This window comes from Delphinapterus leucas, chromosome 2 (genome assembly GCF_059928025.1).
Source record: "Delphinapterus leucas isolate spDelLeu-1000000601 "Yukka" chromosome 2, BTC_Dleu_Yukka2, whole genome shotgun sequence".
Taxonomy (NCBI): Eukaryota; Metazoa; Chordata; class Mammalia; order Artiodactyla; family Monodontidae; genus Delphinapterus; species Delphinapterus leucas.
The window spans coordinates 16,225,217-16,242,097 of record NC_143130.1 but is presented as its reverse complement, the minus strand read 5'-3'; the positions used below and the strand labels follow the sequence as shown (position 1 = coordinate 16,242,097).

The 16,881-nt window shown below is 35.0% G+C and overlaps 1 protein-coding gene across 4 annotated transcripts in view; it reads right to left on the bottom strand.

Annotated features, from left to right (window-relative positions):
• CCDC7 (coiled-coil domain containing 7) overlaps positions 1–16,881 on the bottom strand; it is a 326,255-nt gene that overhangs the window by 237,368 nt on the left and 72,006 nt on the right. For all 4 annotated transcript variants that reach the window (XM_089906460.1, XM_089906462.1, XM_089906463.1 and 1 more), the window contains exons 12-13: positions 15,104–15,189; positions 9,893–9,947 (exon numbers count right to left, since the gene is read on the bottom strand). In XM_089906460.1, the coding sequence (XP_089762586.1) occupies positions 9,893–9,947; positions 15,104–15,189 (141 nt within the window). The remainder of the gene's footprint in view (positions 1–9,892; positions 9,948–15,103; positions 15,190–16,881) is intronic.

The window sequence follows — 16,881 nt, the reverse complement described above, 5'->3', positions numbered from 1 at the left end:
GAAGCAAAAGCAAAAATAAACAAACGGAATTACATTAAACTAAAAAGCTTCTGCGCAGTGAAGGTATCAACAAAACAATAAGGCTACCTACTGAATGGGAGAAGATATTTGCAAATGATATATCGGATAAGGGGTAAATATCCAAAATACACAAAGAACTCATACAAGTCAATATCAAAAAGACAAACAATCTATTAAAAAAATGGGCAGAGTACCTAAAAAGACATTCTTCCAAAGAAGATATACAGATAGCCAATCAGTTCATGAAAAGATGCTCAACATCACTAATCATCTGGAAAATACACACAAAAACCACAGTGAGATACTCCCTTATACCTGTCAGAATGATCATCAAAAAGACAAGAAATAACAAGGGTTGGGGACATCCCTGGCAGTGCAGTGGTTAACACTCCACACTTCCACTGCAAGGGGCACAGGTTCAATGCCTGGTTGGGGAACTAATATCCCACATGCCGCACAGTGCAGCCAAAATAAATAAATAAATATATATATAACAAGGGTTGGCAAGAATGTGAAGAAAAGGGAATCCTAATACACTGTTGGTGGGAATGTAAATTGGTACAGCCACTGTGGAAAACAGCAGGGAGATTCCTCAAAAAAATTAAAAATAGAAGTGCCATATGATCCAGTATTTTCACTTCTAGGTATTTACCCTGCCAAAAAACCCCACTAATTCAAATAATATATGCACCCCTATGTTCATTACAGCATTATTTACAATAGCCAAGATATGGAAGCAAACTAAGTGTCCATCAACAAATGAATGGATAAAGAAAATGCAAGATGAACACACACACATATATACACATATACAAAGGACTATTACTCAGCCATAAAAAATGGAATCTTGCCATTTGGAACAACATGGATGGACCTAGAGTGTATTATGCTAAGTGAAATAAGTCAGACAGAGAAAGACAAATACCATATGATCTCACTTATATTATCATCTAAAAAACAAAACAAACAGACAAAATGAAATGAAAACAGACTCGGATACAAAGAACAAATTGGTGATTACCAGGTTGGGGGGAGTGAAATAGGTGAAGGGTATCAAGAGATACAAACCTCCAGTTAAAAAATAAATTAGCCACGGGGAATGTTACATACACTGAAGGAATATGGTAAATAACATTGTAAGAACTTTGTGTGGGGACAGGTGGTTAATAGACTTATCATGGTGATCATTTCATAATGTATATAAATGTGGAATCACCATGTAGCTCACCTGAAACTGTCATAATACTGTACATCAACTATAATTAAAAAAAAAACCCGCAAACATACATATACAAATTACTTCAGGAGAAATGAAAGAGGAAAAATAAAAGAACAGACCTACGAATTATAATATTGAAATATCAGTTCCAGAGGGATAAAAAGAAGAAAGATAAACAATAATAAAATAAATAGGTAAATAAAACTTCCTTGAGATAAATTTTAAAATTTAAGATGTAATAAAAATTTCTAGACTTCAATGAAAAATAAGAGCAAGAAGTGAAGAGACGGGGTCCCAGAAACATCAAACTATTATACCCACCTGAAACCACTTACCCAAACTTTCAATGAGAGGAAAATAATATTCTATCTTGTTTAAGCCATTGAATTATATGGGATCTCTTTATATAGCAGTCTAGCCTATTTTCTAATAAAGGTATAGAGAATTAAAATAACCTAGATGTAATTGAATTTTGTAAAGAGAGAAAATAAGAGGAGGACAGAAAGAAAGGGAAAAAATATATACCCCACTGTGGTAGGCTACAAATAGCCATAAATTCTCTGCAGTAGCTCCCAAAGGTGAAATCTATTTCTTCACCCCTTGAAAATAGGCTAGCCTGTGACTTGCTTTGGCCAATAGGATGCAATGCAAATAGCACTATCTGAGGTCTGAGTTTAGGCCTCAAGAAAGTCTTCCAGCTTTGTTTTGTTCTCTTTCTACTGAGAATCCTTCTGTAGACTACCCAGGGCTGGCCTCCTGGAAGATAAGACTAAAAGAGGTCCTATCTGTCCTAGATGCCCCAGCTGGGATTCCATACATACCATGCCTGCCCAGAGAAAACACCTATCCAGCCACTAAGAGAAATAACGACTATCTGCTATTTTAAATCACTAAGTTTTGGAGTAATTTGTTATTAAGGAAAAGTTGACTGGTATATCTAGCAATAGAAAATGTGCACTATGTCATTAGAACATTTACAAAAATTGAATATTGTGTTGGATTACTTTCATAAATGGCTGCAGACAATTTCTCCTACTCTATGCCACTCCTCCCCCTGAATATGGACTAGCCTAATGACTAGGACTTCCTTACAGAATAAGCTGAAAAAACTTCAAGGGTTTATAATCCCAGCCTGTAACAAGCTTAACTGTTTTTGCTTTTGCCTGCTTGGTTCCCAGTCACCATATAAAGAAGCTTGGGCTAGACTAGTGAATGACAGGGCAACAGACATGTGAGAAAAACTATCTTGGACATTTCTAGCTCTAGCTGAGCTCCCACATGAATGCAGCCGCTTGACAGACCTTAAGCAACATGACATCAAACAGAGACACTGCCCAGCTGAGTGCAGCAAACCCATGAATTGTGAGAAATAATAAACCATTACTGTTTTAATTCACTAAATTTGGGGGTAGTTTGATATGCAGTAATAGAAACACCTGCAAGCAAGGTGATGCAACAACAAAAACTAAAAACATTTAGCACTGGCTTTGGGTCCAGCAGGTAAGCAGAAGTTGAAGGGTGGTAAAGACACTATTGTTGGATACCAGAAAAGTAGGAAGAAGGCTATAGGTGAAGCCTGGAGGAATGGCAAACAATCTGTTAGTGGAGGCTATAAAAGGCAGTGAGGTTGGAAAACTGATACTGGGGGCTGGAAAGGGGGGAAGGAACTCTTTTACACAGTGACAGAACAACTCACAAAACTCGGGGCTGGAGTAACTTGCAAGGTTAAAAACATACCTACTAAACTTGTGGATGTGGCTGAGGAAATTTCCAGCCAGAATGATAAAAGAACTGTTTCGCTTATATTAGGGTTGGATATATAATAAGGTACTGAAAGAAGAAAGAAGAGTTAAAGAAAGAACTGATCAATTCTAAAGCAAAAATTAGAAAATATATAGAGGGTCCAGGACACTATCTCTCGTTCTCAAAAAAAATTCTCAAACAAAGAAACTACTTTAGGACAAAGATCAAGACCATGGTATTGACAATGAAATGTAGCTTCAGAGTAAAAGTCAAATCAAGGGTGTGCTATAAAACCCTTTGTTAAAATCTCAGAAAGATTTAAATATTCTTCAAAAATGCTCCTAATTAGAGAAAAGAACTTATAATCTTGAGGGTACTGTCCTGCAGAAGCCTAAAACAACTTAAGTAAAATAAGATCTATCTTAGAAAGAATCATGTATATTGACTTTTGGGTAAAAGAATACACATATGACACAAATGAACTTATCTATGAAACAGAAACAGACTATAAACATAGAGAAAAGACTTGTGGTTGCCAAGGGGTGGGGGGGGATGCCATGGGAGTCTGGGATTAGCAGATGCAAACTATTATATACAGAATGAATAAATAACTAGGTCCTACTGTACAGCACAGGGAACTATAATCAATACCCTGTAATAAACCATAATGGAAAAGAATATGAAAAATAATATATATACATATATGAGTGTGTATGTATGTATATATGTATAACTGAATCACTTTGCTGTACAGCAGAAATTAACACAACACTGTAAATCAACTATACTTCAATAAAATAAACTAAAAAAAAGAATGCACCACAATAACATACAGGGAAAACAGTTTTTAAGAGAAACACCATCATACTAGACTAAAAGGGACAGGGACATTTCAAAATGCAATCTCCAGATCCCTAATTTTTTATGAGCAGAAAGCAGGCTAAGAGCATTATTCCACTGCAAACATGGGTCATTTCTTACAGAAAAAGAATGATGAGTCAGACAGTGGATTCAATGTACCATACCATAAAATCAAGGGCTACTTATAACAATGAATTGGGAAATCATTCCCGGGAAGCAAAACTAGACCCTAATCTAGGTACATTCCCCACCCTGAGAGTCAAGAGAACTAGTGACAAGTGTCTGGCTGGATTTCAGAATTGCCCTGAATCATGTGCTTTCTGTTTCCCCCTCTTTTGAATAATAGTGTCTCTTGCAGTCATCTTATTCTTTTCTCAGTAACATGTTAGGCATGTGTTGGAGGGTGGTAAAAATACAATAAATTGCCTGTTTATTTATTTTTTTCTGCTATGTTTCCTGTGCTGTACAACATATCCTTGTAGCTTATGTATTTCATACATAGTAGTTTGTAACTCTCAATCCGCTACCTCTATGCTGCCCCCCACCGGTAAACACTAGTTTTTTTCTCTATATCTGTGAGTCTGTTTCTGTTTTGTTATATTTATTTGTTTATTTTTTAGATTTCCAATATATATGGTAACATACAGTATTTGTCTTCTCTGACTTATTTCACTAAGCATAATACTCTTCAGGTCCATCTATGTTGTTGCAAATGGCAAATTTTCATTCTTTTTTTATGGTTGAATAGTATTCCATTATATATAAATATATATATATACACATATATATATATACCACGTATATATATATTATTGATATATATATATCAATAATATCTATTCATATGTTGATGGACACTTAGGATGTTTCCATATTTTGGCTATTGTAAATAATGCTACTATGAACACACTGGGGTGCATGTATCTTTTAAATTAATATTCCTGTTTCCTTTGAATATATACCCAGGAGTGGAAGTGCTGGATCATGTGGCAGTTCTATTTTCAGTCTTATGAGGAACCTTCATACTGTTTTCCTCAGTGATTGCACCACTTGCCTTTTTAGATAACACATCTCCAGATCAAAAGGAGCTGTGCCAAGAAGCCTCATCCATATCTAGACCTGGTAGAGATGATAAGATCTTAGACTTCAAGATAAAACTAGAATGTAATGAGATTTTAGAAGGAAGAGGTGAGTACATTTTGCATGTGGGAGAAATATTAACATGTAGCCAGAGGGAAGACTATCATAGACTATTTCCAAAAATGACCATCTATAATTTGTACCACCCCTACCTACATATGCTCTTTCTCCCATCAAAAAGTAGAATATATTTTCCCTCCCTTTGAGTCTGGGCTGGCCCCTAACCAGTAAAATGTGGGGAAATTATGTTCTAGGGCTTCTGAGTGCAGGTCTTAAAGGTTCTTGCAGTTTCTTTTGACCTACTGGAGTCCAGCTTCTGTGTAATGATACATGGGCTTGACTACTAAATGATGATCAACCACATGAAAGAAAGATTCAGCCCTTAGCCATTCCACTTACCACCAGACATTTGAGGAAGCCATCTTAAACATTCTAAAGCTGAATGAAGCTACATGAGTGACCCCAGTACAACATGGAGCAGAAGAATCATCCCGATAAGCCCAGCCAACCCAAAAATCAATGAGAAATAATTAACTATTGGTGTAGTAAACCTCTAAATATTAGTTGTACTTTGTTATAGAGTAATAGAAAACTGAAATAAACATATGCACTTGACCACAAAACATACCTTTTAAAACTTTCAAAAAGTATGGGCTTTCTATGTACTATTTTCTGATGTTAATTCTATAAAAAGGTAAATCAACAATGAAAAGATGAACTAAAAACATTTTTGTGAAACAAAGAAAAACTCAAACACCTATAAAGTACAAATGAAGTTGTATTCAGTGAAAAATGTGTAGCCTCAATATTGTTTACTGTAATTAAACAAATGTAAAAATAAATAAACTACCTATATAACTAATACAGATTTGAAAAAGAAACTAAAAATAAACCAAAGACAAAAAGTGGCAGAAGAAATTAATAACAATAAAGGTTAGAGTAATTAAGTAGAAAACAAACAGTAACAGCAACAAGAAATAAAACAGTAAAATAGCTAAGTGAAACTCCAAACCTATTTTTATATAAAAATTATAATCCCCTGACAAACCTGATTAAAAGGAAAGGAAAAAACAACAACAAACACTTCTGTAAATGGAAAAAGAAGTTAGAAATAGAGATACAGAAAAAAAACATGTAACGTAAAATTCAAGCAGTACACTTGAAAAACCATTAGAAATGGATAAATTTATATGAAAATATAAACTACAAAAATAGATGCACCAATAATCTCAAAAGGAATTTGGAAACTGGTCAAAGAACTACCATTTTTTAAAAGGCTCCTAGATAACTTTACAGGTAAATTCTACATAATCTTCAAATCATTTCTGCCTTTTAAAAAAGTCCTTTTTGAATTCTGACTAGAAATGCAGTACATTTATTAATTTTAAGGGATTAATATTTTTGTAAAATTAAATCTTTCCATTTGGCAACAGTAAAATTTGGATTATAAGAAATGTTATTTACATTTCTATCTTAATATATTTAACTTATAATTAACTAGTTTATCACTGAGTTAAATTATTGCAAAAACTCTCTAGTTGTTCTCCCTGACTGCAAAATCCAATCCATACCCTAATGAACAACTAATAAAAAAACTATGTCATGTAAAAAAACTAAAATATAGTTTCACATGACTTATTAAAAAATTTTACAAACATTATACTTACTTGGACAGATAGATAATAATACCAACTGATTCTAATACCCATGCCTGCCTGAGGAAGCAAAACCGAATACATTTTCCCTATAACTTACCCTTGAAAAACATGGGGGTTACAGGAACCCACCCAATGGAAAATCCACATATAAATTTACAGCTGGCCCTTTGTATACATGGTTCCACACCTGCAGATTCAACCAACCACAGATTGTGTAGTACTACAGTACATATTTATTGGAAAAAATCCATGTATAAGTGGGCCCTCACAGCACAAACCCATGTTGTTCAAGGACTGACTATAATTGCAAATGCTAAGCAGGATTCCGAGAGCCATGTCTGCAGTTCAGATTTCAGTACCAATTTGTTCTCTAAACTAAGCAAGTCACATTTTAGCTTCTATTGGTCTCTGTAAAATGGTCTAGATCAGTGATAGTTCATAATGGAGTTTTGGAGGAGGGAGATAAATTCCCAAATTCCTTTAAAATTCTCATTAAATCCACAGACCTTCTCCAGAAAATATTATACCCACACAGAAAATTTTTATTTTAAATTCAGAAAAAAAAATTTAAATGACACTATCTGCGACAAATTGAATGCTTGTGCCCCCCGAAATTCATATACTGAAATCTAATCCCTAATGTAATGGTATTTGGAGGTGGAGCCACTGGAAGATGAATAGGTCATGAGGGTGGTACTCTCATGAATGGAATTAGCACCCTATAAAAGAGATTCTAGAGAGCTCCTTTGCCATTTCTGCCATGTAAAGACACAGCAAGAATATGGCCATCTATGAACCGGGAATCAGGTTCTCACTGGACACCAAATCTGCTGGTGACTTGATCTTTGGACTTCCCTACCTCCAGAACTGTGAGAAATAAATGTTTGTTATTTAAGCTACCCAGTCTAAAGTATTTTGTTACAGAAGCCTGCTATGGTCCAAATGTTTGTGTCCTGCCCCCAAATTCATTATGTTGAAATCCTAATGCCCACTGTGATCATATTAGGAGGCAAAGCCTTTGGGAGGTGATTAGGTCATGAGGGCAGAGCCTTCATGAATGAGATTAACACCCTTATAAAAGGGGCCTGAGAAAGCTCTCCTTCTGCCATATGAGAATACAAGAATTCTGAAAGCCAGAAGAGGACCCTCACCCCATCATGCTGGTACTCTGATTTTGAACATCTAGCCCCCAGAACTGTTAAAAATAAATTTCTGTTGTTTATAAGCTACCCAATCCCTGACATTTTGTTAAAGCAGTCTGAAGGGACTAAGACATGGCCCAAATGAACTAAAACACTAGTTTCAAGACTTACAATATTAATTAAAAAATGGAATTATAATAAATGTTTTTAAAATACACACAAAATGCTGTTCTATATAAAATCACCTGGTATGGTAGGCAGAATTCTAAAATGGCCTCCATGATCTCCATCCCTAAAGTTATGCTCTGTATAATCCACTCCTTTTAGTGTGAATACAACCTGTGACTTGCTTTTAGCCAACAGAATATTGCACAGTGATGAGATGCCAATCCACTTACTAGACTGTATTATATATTTGACCTGTGAACAGCATGGGTTTGAACTGCCTGGGTCCACTTATACAAGGATATTTTTCAATGAATACTGTACCTATATTTTCATTTTACAGATCTTTATATCAACTACATATAGGGAAAAGTGTGTTCGATTAGAGATCACAATATGTGGAATCAAAAGAACTAGGGTTTGGGGCTTCCCTGGTGGCGAAGTGGTTGAGAGTCCACCTGCTGATACAGGGGACACAGGTTCATGCCCCGGTCTGGGAAGATCCCACATGCCACAGAGCGGCTGGGCCCACGAGCCATGCCACTGAGCCTGCGCATCCGGAGCCTGTGCTCTGCAACGGGAGAGGCCACAACAGTGAGAGGCCCGCGTACCGCAAAAAAAATAAAAAATAAAAAATAATAAAATAAAATAACTAGGGTTTGAGTCCTGACTCTACCCTAGCTGTTTCGCCTTCCTGCCCTTTGGTGAGTCATTTATCAATTCCTTTGTTTTTGAGGCAGAGATAGCAGTATGCAGATTTTCAACTGTGAGGGAGGGGATGGCATTCCTAACCTCCATGTCGTTCAAGGATCAACTATATAGCTGAGGTGATAAGGTGTCACTCTCATGATCATATTATATTGCATGAGACTGTCTTAGCAAGAAAGAGAGACTCTTTGCTGGCCTTAAAGAAGAAGTGAGATGCTATAATGTAAACTGCTTATGGAGAAGGCCACATGGCTAAATGCCCCAGTCCTACAACTGCACAGAACTGAAATTTGCCACATCAACTTAAGCTTGGAAGAGGACCCCAAGTGACCAAAAAAAGCAGAGCCTAGCCAACGCCTTGACTGCTGTATGGTGAGGCCTTGAGCATAGGACACAGATTAGCCATGCTCAGACTCCTAAGCCATTCAAAACTATGAGACAATTTAAATTGTTTTAAGCTGCAAAATGTGAGGTAACTTGTTATGCAGAAATAGAAAACTAATACCATAAAGTTGTTCATTTTATATTCAATATTTCAAGCAGTACTCTCATTTTCTTTGCAAATTTATGTTATTTGATTCTTGAATCATGCAGGTACATACTTGTAGGACACTTAGTCCAGCCACTCATGGGATGAGAGTGACCAAATGGGTGACATGATGCTCTGATAGTTAAGAAGTTAACTTGTAGCAAAAGAAAGTTTACCAAAGACAAGATGAAACAAAGGGTTACTTGTATTCTTTTCATTGGATCACATAAAAAAGAGTGGGCTATATTTACAATCTCTGAAAATTTTTCCTATTTGCTTCTTGCATCTCTTATACCTTCTTAAAATAGATAGGGAAGTTATTGTTTTACCCATTTTAGTGATGAAAAATATGAAGTTCAAGTAGGTTAAAGGGACTTGTCTAATGTCACTTAACTAGTAAGTCTGCTCTGACTCATAATATGATGTTCTTTCCTCCATGATACTGCCTATAATTGAGTGAACTATGATAATTTTCATAACCTTGACAGTAAGTGTGTCTAAATTTAACATTTGGTTTTCGAAACTTGCTGAGAAAAGTCAACTGACAAGAAAGAAGTATCTTAGGAAGAAATTTAGTACACATATACACTCACAAACACACATACATACACACCTATATTCATATACGTACTAATATTGTCTATATATACAATTATCAGAGCCTTATTAATCACATTTAGATGCACAGAGAGAGATTCTGTGTTACCTGGACTTGAGGCATATCTTCTTTTACTTTAAGCTCTTTCACTATAGACTTCTTCCTGAAAAAAAAAAATGTTTTAAAATATATCATGATATTTTATGATATTTGCATGACTACTTTGCTTTCTTGATGAGTACTTAAACCATTTTAAAGAAATGAAATTTTGAGAGGGGCACCCAAAATGATGGAGTAGGAAGACCCCAAATTTACCTCCTCCCACAGGCACACCAAAATTACAACTATTTACAGAGCAACTATTGATGAGAATGACATGAAGACTACCAGAAAAGACTGTCCACAAGTAAAGATATTAAGAAGTAACCACAATGAGATGGATAGGAGGGGTAAAGACTCAGTATAGTGAAGACCCACATTCCTGGGTAGGTGACCCACAAATGGGAAGATAATCACAATTGCAGTTGTTCTCCCCCAAGGAGTGAGGGGTCTGAGCTCCACATCAGACTCCCTACCCCAGGGGTCCAACACTGAGAAGATGAGCCCCAAGAACAATATGCAAGCCCTGTTGGTCTGTGAAGGCCAACAGGGCTTGCATATTGGAGAGCAGGAGGGCTGTAGGAAACGTAGATCCCACTCTTCTGGGACATGCAAAATCTCACATGCTGAGTCCCAGCGTAGTGGTGGTAATTTAAAAGGAGCCAGGGTCAGACCCATTTGCTGATTTTGGAGAGCCTCCTGGAGAGGTAGGAGGCAACTGGGACTCCCCTTGGGGACACAAAGGCTGGCAGCACCCATTTTGGGGAGCTCATTCTACCATGAGGACAAGGTGCTCTCAAGCACCATTTTGGAATCCTCCCTCTAGACTATTAGTACCAGGGGCTTACCCACTCACCAGCAGGCTGACACTAGCCCAAGGAGCCCCTGACCCCCAGCCTGGGTACCCAGCCCTGCCCACCAGCAGGCCAGCAACCACCACATGAGGCAGGATCTGGCACCCTACCTCAGGAAACAAACACACAAAATCTCAAATAAACAATCTCACCTTACACCTAAAGGAATTAGAAAGAGAAGAACAAATAAAGCCCAAAATTAGTAAAAGAAAATAAATAATACAGATCGGAACAAAAATAAATCAAATAAAGACTAAAAGAAAAAATAAAAGAGGTCAAGGAAACTACGAGCTGGTTTTGAAAAGTTAAACAAAACTGACAAAACTTTATCCAGATTAAACAAGAAAAAAAGAAAGAGCGGTCCCAAATAAATAAAATAAAAAATGAAAGAGAAATTACAACTGACACCACAGAAATACATAAGAGATTAGTACAAACAATTATACACAATAAATGGACAACCTAGAAAAAATGGATAAATTCCTAGAAATGTACAATTTCCCAAGACTGAATCAGGAAGAAATAGAAAATATGAACAGAGTGATTACCAGAAATGAAATTGAATCAGTAATCAAAAAACTCCCAATGAACCAAAGTCCATGACCAGATCAATTCAAAGGTGAGTTCTAACAACCATTAAGAAAGAGTTAACACTTACCCTTCTCTAACTATTCAAAGAATTTCAAGAGGAGGGAACACTCTGAACTCATTCTGAGACAAGCATCATCCTGATATGAAAACCAGCTAGAGACACCACAAAAAAGGAAAGTTACAAATCAATATCACTGATAAATATAGATGCAAAAATCCTCAACAAAATATTAGCAAACCAAATTCAACAATACATTAAAAGGATCATACACCATGATCAAGTGGGATTCTAACTATGGTTGCAAGGATAATTTGACATCCAAAAATCAACTAACATAATAAACCATGTTAGCAAAACAAAGAATAAATATCATATGATCATCTTCATAGATGGAGAAAAAGCTTTTGACAAAGTTCAAAATCCATTTATGAGAAAAACTCTCAACAAAGTAGATACAGAGGGAACATACCTCAACATAATAAAGGTACTATATGAAAAACCCAAAGCCAACATCATATTCTACAAGAAAAAGCTGAAAACATTTCCTCTAACATCAAGAATAAGACAAGGATGCCCATCACCTTTATTCAACATAATGTTGAAACTGAAGTCCTAGCCACAGCAATCAGACAAGACAAAGATATAAAAGGAATTCAAATTGGAAAAGAAAAAAATAAAACTGTCATCGTTTGCACATGACATGATACTACATTTAGAAAATCCTAAAGATGCTACCAAAAAAGACTATTAGAAACAATAAGTGAACTCAGTAAAGTTGCAGGATACAAAATTAATATACAGAAATCTCTTGGGTTTCACACACTAACAACAAACTATCAGAAAAAGAAATTAAGAAAACAATCCCACTCATAATTGTATCAAAAAGAATAAAGTACTTAGGGATAAATCTAACTGAGGAGGTAAAAGACCTGAACCTGGAAACCTGTAAGAAAGTTATAAAAGAAATTAAAAATAACATTAACAAATGGAAAAATATTCTATGCTTATGGAGTGGAAGAATTAACATTGTTAAAATGACATACTACCAAAAGAAGTCTACAGACTCAGTACAATCTCTATAAAAATACCAATGGCATTTTTCACAGAACTAGAACAAATAATTCTAAAATTTCTATGGTAACACAAAAAGACCCCAAGTAGCCAAAACAATCTTGAGAAAGAACAGAGCTGGAGGTAGCATGTGCCCTGATATCAACCTATACTACAAAGATACAGTAATCAAAACAGTATGGCACTGGACAAAAACAGACACACAGTTCAATGAAACAGAGTAGAGAGCCCAGAAATAAATTCATACATATATGGTCAATGAATCTAAGACAATGGAGGCAAGAATATACAATGTGAAAAAGGCAGCCTCTTCAATTAATGATGTTGGGAAAACTGAACAGCTACATGTATTGTAGAAGAATCAAACTGAACTACATTCTCACACCATATACAAAAGTAAACTCAAAGTGGATTAAAGACTTAACTATAAGGCCTGCAACCATAAAACTCCTAGAAGGTAACATAAGTGGTACACTCTTCAACATTGGTGTTAGCCATATTTTTGGTATATGTCTCCTCAGGCAAGAGAAACAAAAGGAAAAATAAACAAATGGAACTACATCAAACTGAAAAAAGCTTTTGCACAGCAAAGCAAACTAGCAACAGAATGAAGAGTCAGCGTACTATATGGGAGAAGATATTCCCAAATGATACATGTGATAAGGAGTTAATATCCAAATACAAAGAACTCCTACAACTTAACATCAAAAAAACCAAAAAATCTGATTTTAAAATGGCAGAGAACCTGAATAGACATTTTTCCAAACAAGGTGTCTAGATGGCCAACAGGTGCATGAAAAGATGCTCAACATTACTAATCACCAGGGAAATGCAAATTAAAACCTCAATGAGGGGCTTCCCTGGTGGCGCAGTGGTTGAGAGTCCGCCTGCCGATACAGGGGACATGGGTTCGTGCCCCGGTCCGGGAAGATCCCACATGCCACGGAGCGGCTGGGCCCGTGAGCCATGGCCGCTGAGCCTGCGCGTCCGGAGCCTGTGCTCTGCAACGGGAGAGGCCACAACAGTGAGAGGCCTGTGTACCACAAAAAAAAAAAAAGAAAGAAAAAAAAAGAAAAAAAAAACCCTCAATCAGATATCACCTTACACCTGTCAGGATGGCTATTATCAAAAAGACAACAAATAACAAGTGCTGCAAGGATGTGGAGAAAAAGGAACCCTTGGTGCTTTGTTGGTGGAAATGTAAATTGGTGCAGTCACTATAAAAAAAAGTATGGGAGTTCTTCAAACAATTAAAAATAATACTACCATATGATCCATCAAGTCCACTTCTGGGTATTTTTTCAAAGAAAACAAAAACACTATCCCAAAAAAATACATGCACCCCTATGTTCATTGCATCATTATTTATAAATGCCAAGATATGGAAGTAACCTAAGTACCCATCAATAGATGAATGGCTAAAGAAGATGTGGTATGTATGTGTGTATATACAGATATAGATATAGATATCATATATATGATGTAATATAACTCAACCAACAAAAAGAATGAAATCTTGCCATCTGTGACAACATGGATTGTCAGACAAAGAGACAAATACTGTATGATTTCACTTATATATGGAATCTAAAAAACAAATGAACAAACATAGCAAAACAGAAGCAAACTCATAGGTACAGAGAACAAACTGGTGGTTTCCAGTGGGGAGGAGGGAAGGGGAATAATTTAAATAGGTAAGGGAGATAAAGAAATACAAAATGCCAGTTATAAAATCAATAAGTCATGGGATGTAATGTATAGCATAGGGAATATAGTCATTAACATCATAATAACTTTGTGTGGTGACAGACTTATCATGGTGATCAATTTGTAATGTATTAAAATATCAAATTACTGTGTCATATACCTGTAACTAATATAATAAGCCAATTATACTTGAATAAAAAAGAAAGTAAAATTTCATAAGAAATTCATATTTTTAAAAGCCATAAAATTGATAAAGGTTAAATGATAAATAATTGAATAACATTTCTCAAACTGACATCTCGTTGGTATGATTAAAATATGGTACGTTGAGATGGGAAAAGAATTCCAAAGTACATTAGTCATTTTTTCTTCTCTGGTCATCTTTTATTTTCTCAAGAAAAGGCCATTTGTCTGATGAATTTCTTTTCAGAATTTGTGGAGCTCTATAAAGTTTGAATTCATAGTTTTGTTAATAAGCTATATATTTATATGAGGGTTTGATCAAGCAAATTCCAACTGCACAAGTTATTTTATATTAGTAAAGAAAATATTCTCTTGGTAAGGCCACTTTACAATAACCCAGATACATTAAAAACAGATACTTTTTTTAATAAAATAAGACAACCAAGAAGTACAGTAAAAAGGAAGAGCCCAGAATGGGGAGAGGGATTAACATACAAATTACAAATCATTAGCTAAACCATCAAGAAAACACTGTAAATCCTTTTTTCCCTAAAATTATTTGTATTTAATTGTTTACCTATTCCTGAATATCTTGTGATTTATTCTACTCTAACCCATTTTTAGTTCTTTGCTCTTCCCTTCTCAGCTTTCTCCCATAATCATATCCTGGTCTGCTTATAAAACTATGTATTTGCTAATGCTATGCTTTTTTAGAAACCTGTTAATAAGTTATATTTATATGACCCTAAATTGTATAAAATGAAAATATAAGTTTATAAGTAAAAAATATTAACAAGTATCTTTATGTCTTACTCTTCTGAATCTTCAGATATTCCTTCGTCTTTTTTCTTCTCCATTTTCATAGTTTTCTTTTGTCGCTCACTTGTAGCCTTTGTTTTCTATGTAGTTTTATATAAGCCAGAAATAAACAGTTAAGGAGACCATAAATTATAGGTAAATACATGATAATACACATTACTAAGATTGCCATTTTACTTTGAGAATCACTATACTATGTTTCAAGGGAAATTATCTGAATAAAAGCAAAACAAAATTAATGATATAGGCTGAATGTTTGTTATAGTGCTTTACAGAATGTAAGTTGCAAATAAGCTAATACATATCAAACAATTAAATTCCTTGACAAATTACAGTCAGTTCTGCTATAACACTGCATACAACATCCTGAAAATCACCTCACTGTGAAAAATCATATGATAAAAACTGCAGGATATATGAGGAAAATGGGGTAAGGTGCACAGAACACAAAAAAACTGTCGATGATACATTAAAAAAAATAAAAACTTAATAAGAACATTAATCCAGCTTTATACAGTTAAATGATTAAGAAATACATACTACAAGAAACATAGCTCTTTATCTTGAATAAGACATGAAGCTTGTTTTTGGAAATGAGCATCAAACAGATTTCAACTTGTGAGTTATTATGCAGTATGGGAAGGAAGGCTATCTGAAATTGGATGAAAGGTTGTAACACCATATGTGGACTGGTGTGGTACACAATACACATGGTAAACCGAAGAAGCTTGTAGAAGCTGTTTTTCTACATTCACCTAGTACTATTTTCAGATGAATTTGTGCATAAGCAAATGTAAAATTCACATTATGCTCAAACTGTTCTGTCATGTTGTAACAAATGTGCATTTCAAAACAAATATTAGAGCAGAACTGACCACAGGTTTTAAAGTATTCTTCAACTACTATGTAGTACTGGATTATTTTCTACAAGAAAGTATAGAAAAAATTTGACAATTAGAGTATTGAAAATTTTAGATGAGCTTAATAATAGACACTATTAGGTATTGGGAGATCATTTCCTATTTCAGACCACAACGTCCAACAGATACCAAATTCACTGTAGCAAAGTTATCACAAGTTAAACCCCAAGTGTAACAATTCCTATAAAATATAGAAAATAAGTATAATAATACATTTTTAATGAGAATTGTTAAGGCTGACAAATAATTTTCCAGTTTAAACACGAGTTTTGGTACATATTTCTTATTAAGAAAAATCTAATATACTGGCAATCAAAACATACTAAAATAACGAAAGGGAAAAAAGACTAAAAAATAACGAACAGATCATCAGTAAGTTGTGGGACAACTTCAAGTGGATTAATATACTTACAGTTGGAATTCATGGAGAGAAGGGGTGGGAAAAGAGAATAACTATTTGAAGAAATAATGGCCAATTTTTTTCAACTTTGATGAAAACTGTATATCCACAAATCCACAACAGTACAAGGAAAACTACCCCCCAAGATACATCATAATCAAATTATTTAAAAGCAGGAATAAAAAGAAAATCTTAAAAGCAGACAGCGGAGAAAAGCAGAATACACACAAGAATAAACAAGAAAACAGATTTCTTTTAAGAAATAATGCAAGCCTGAAGACAAAGGAGCAATATCTTTAAACCACTCAACCTAGAATTCTTTATCCAGGAAAAATATCTTTCAAAACTGATGGCAAAAGAAATTTTTTTTTGTCTGGAAATCAAAGAGGTGAAAGAATTCAGCAGCAGCAGCCCTGCACAAAAAAGATAAAGAATCCTTCAAGGAGAAGAAA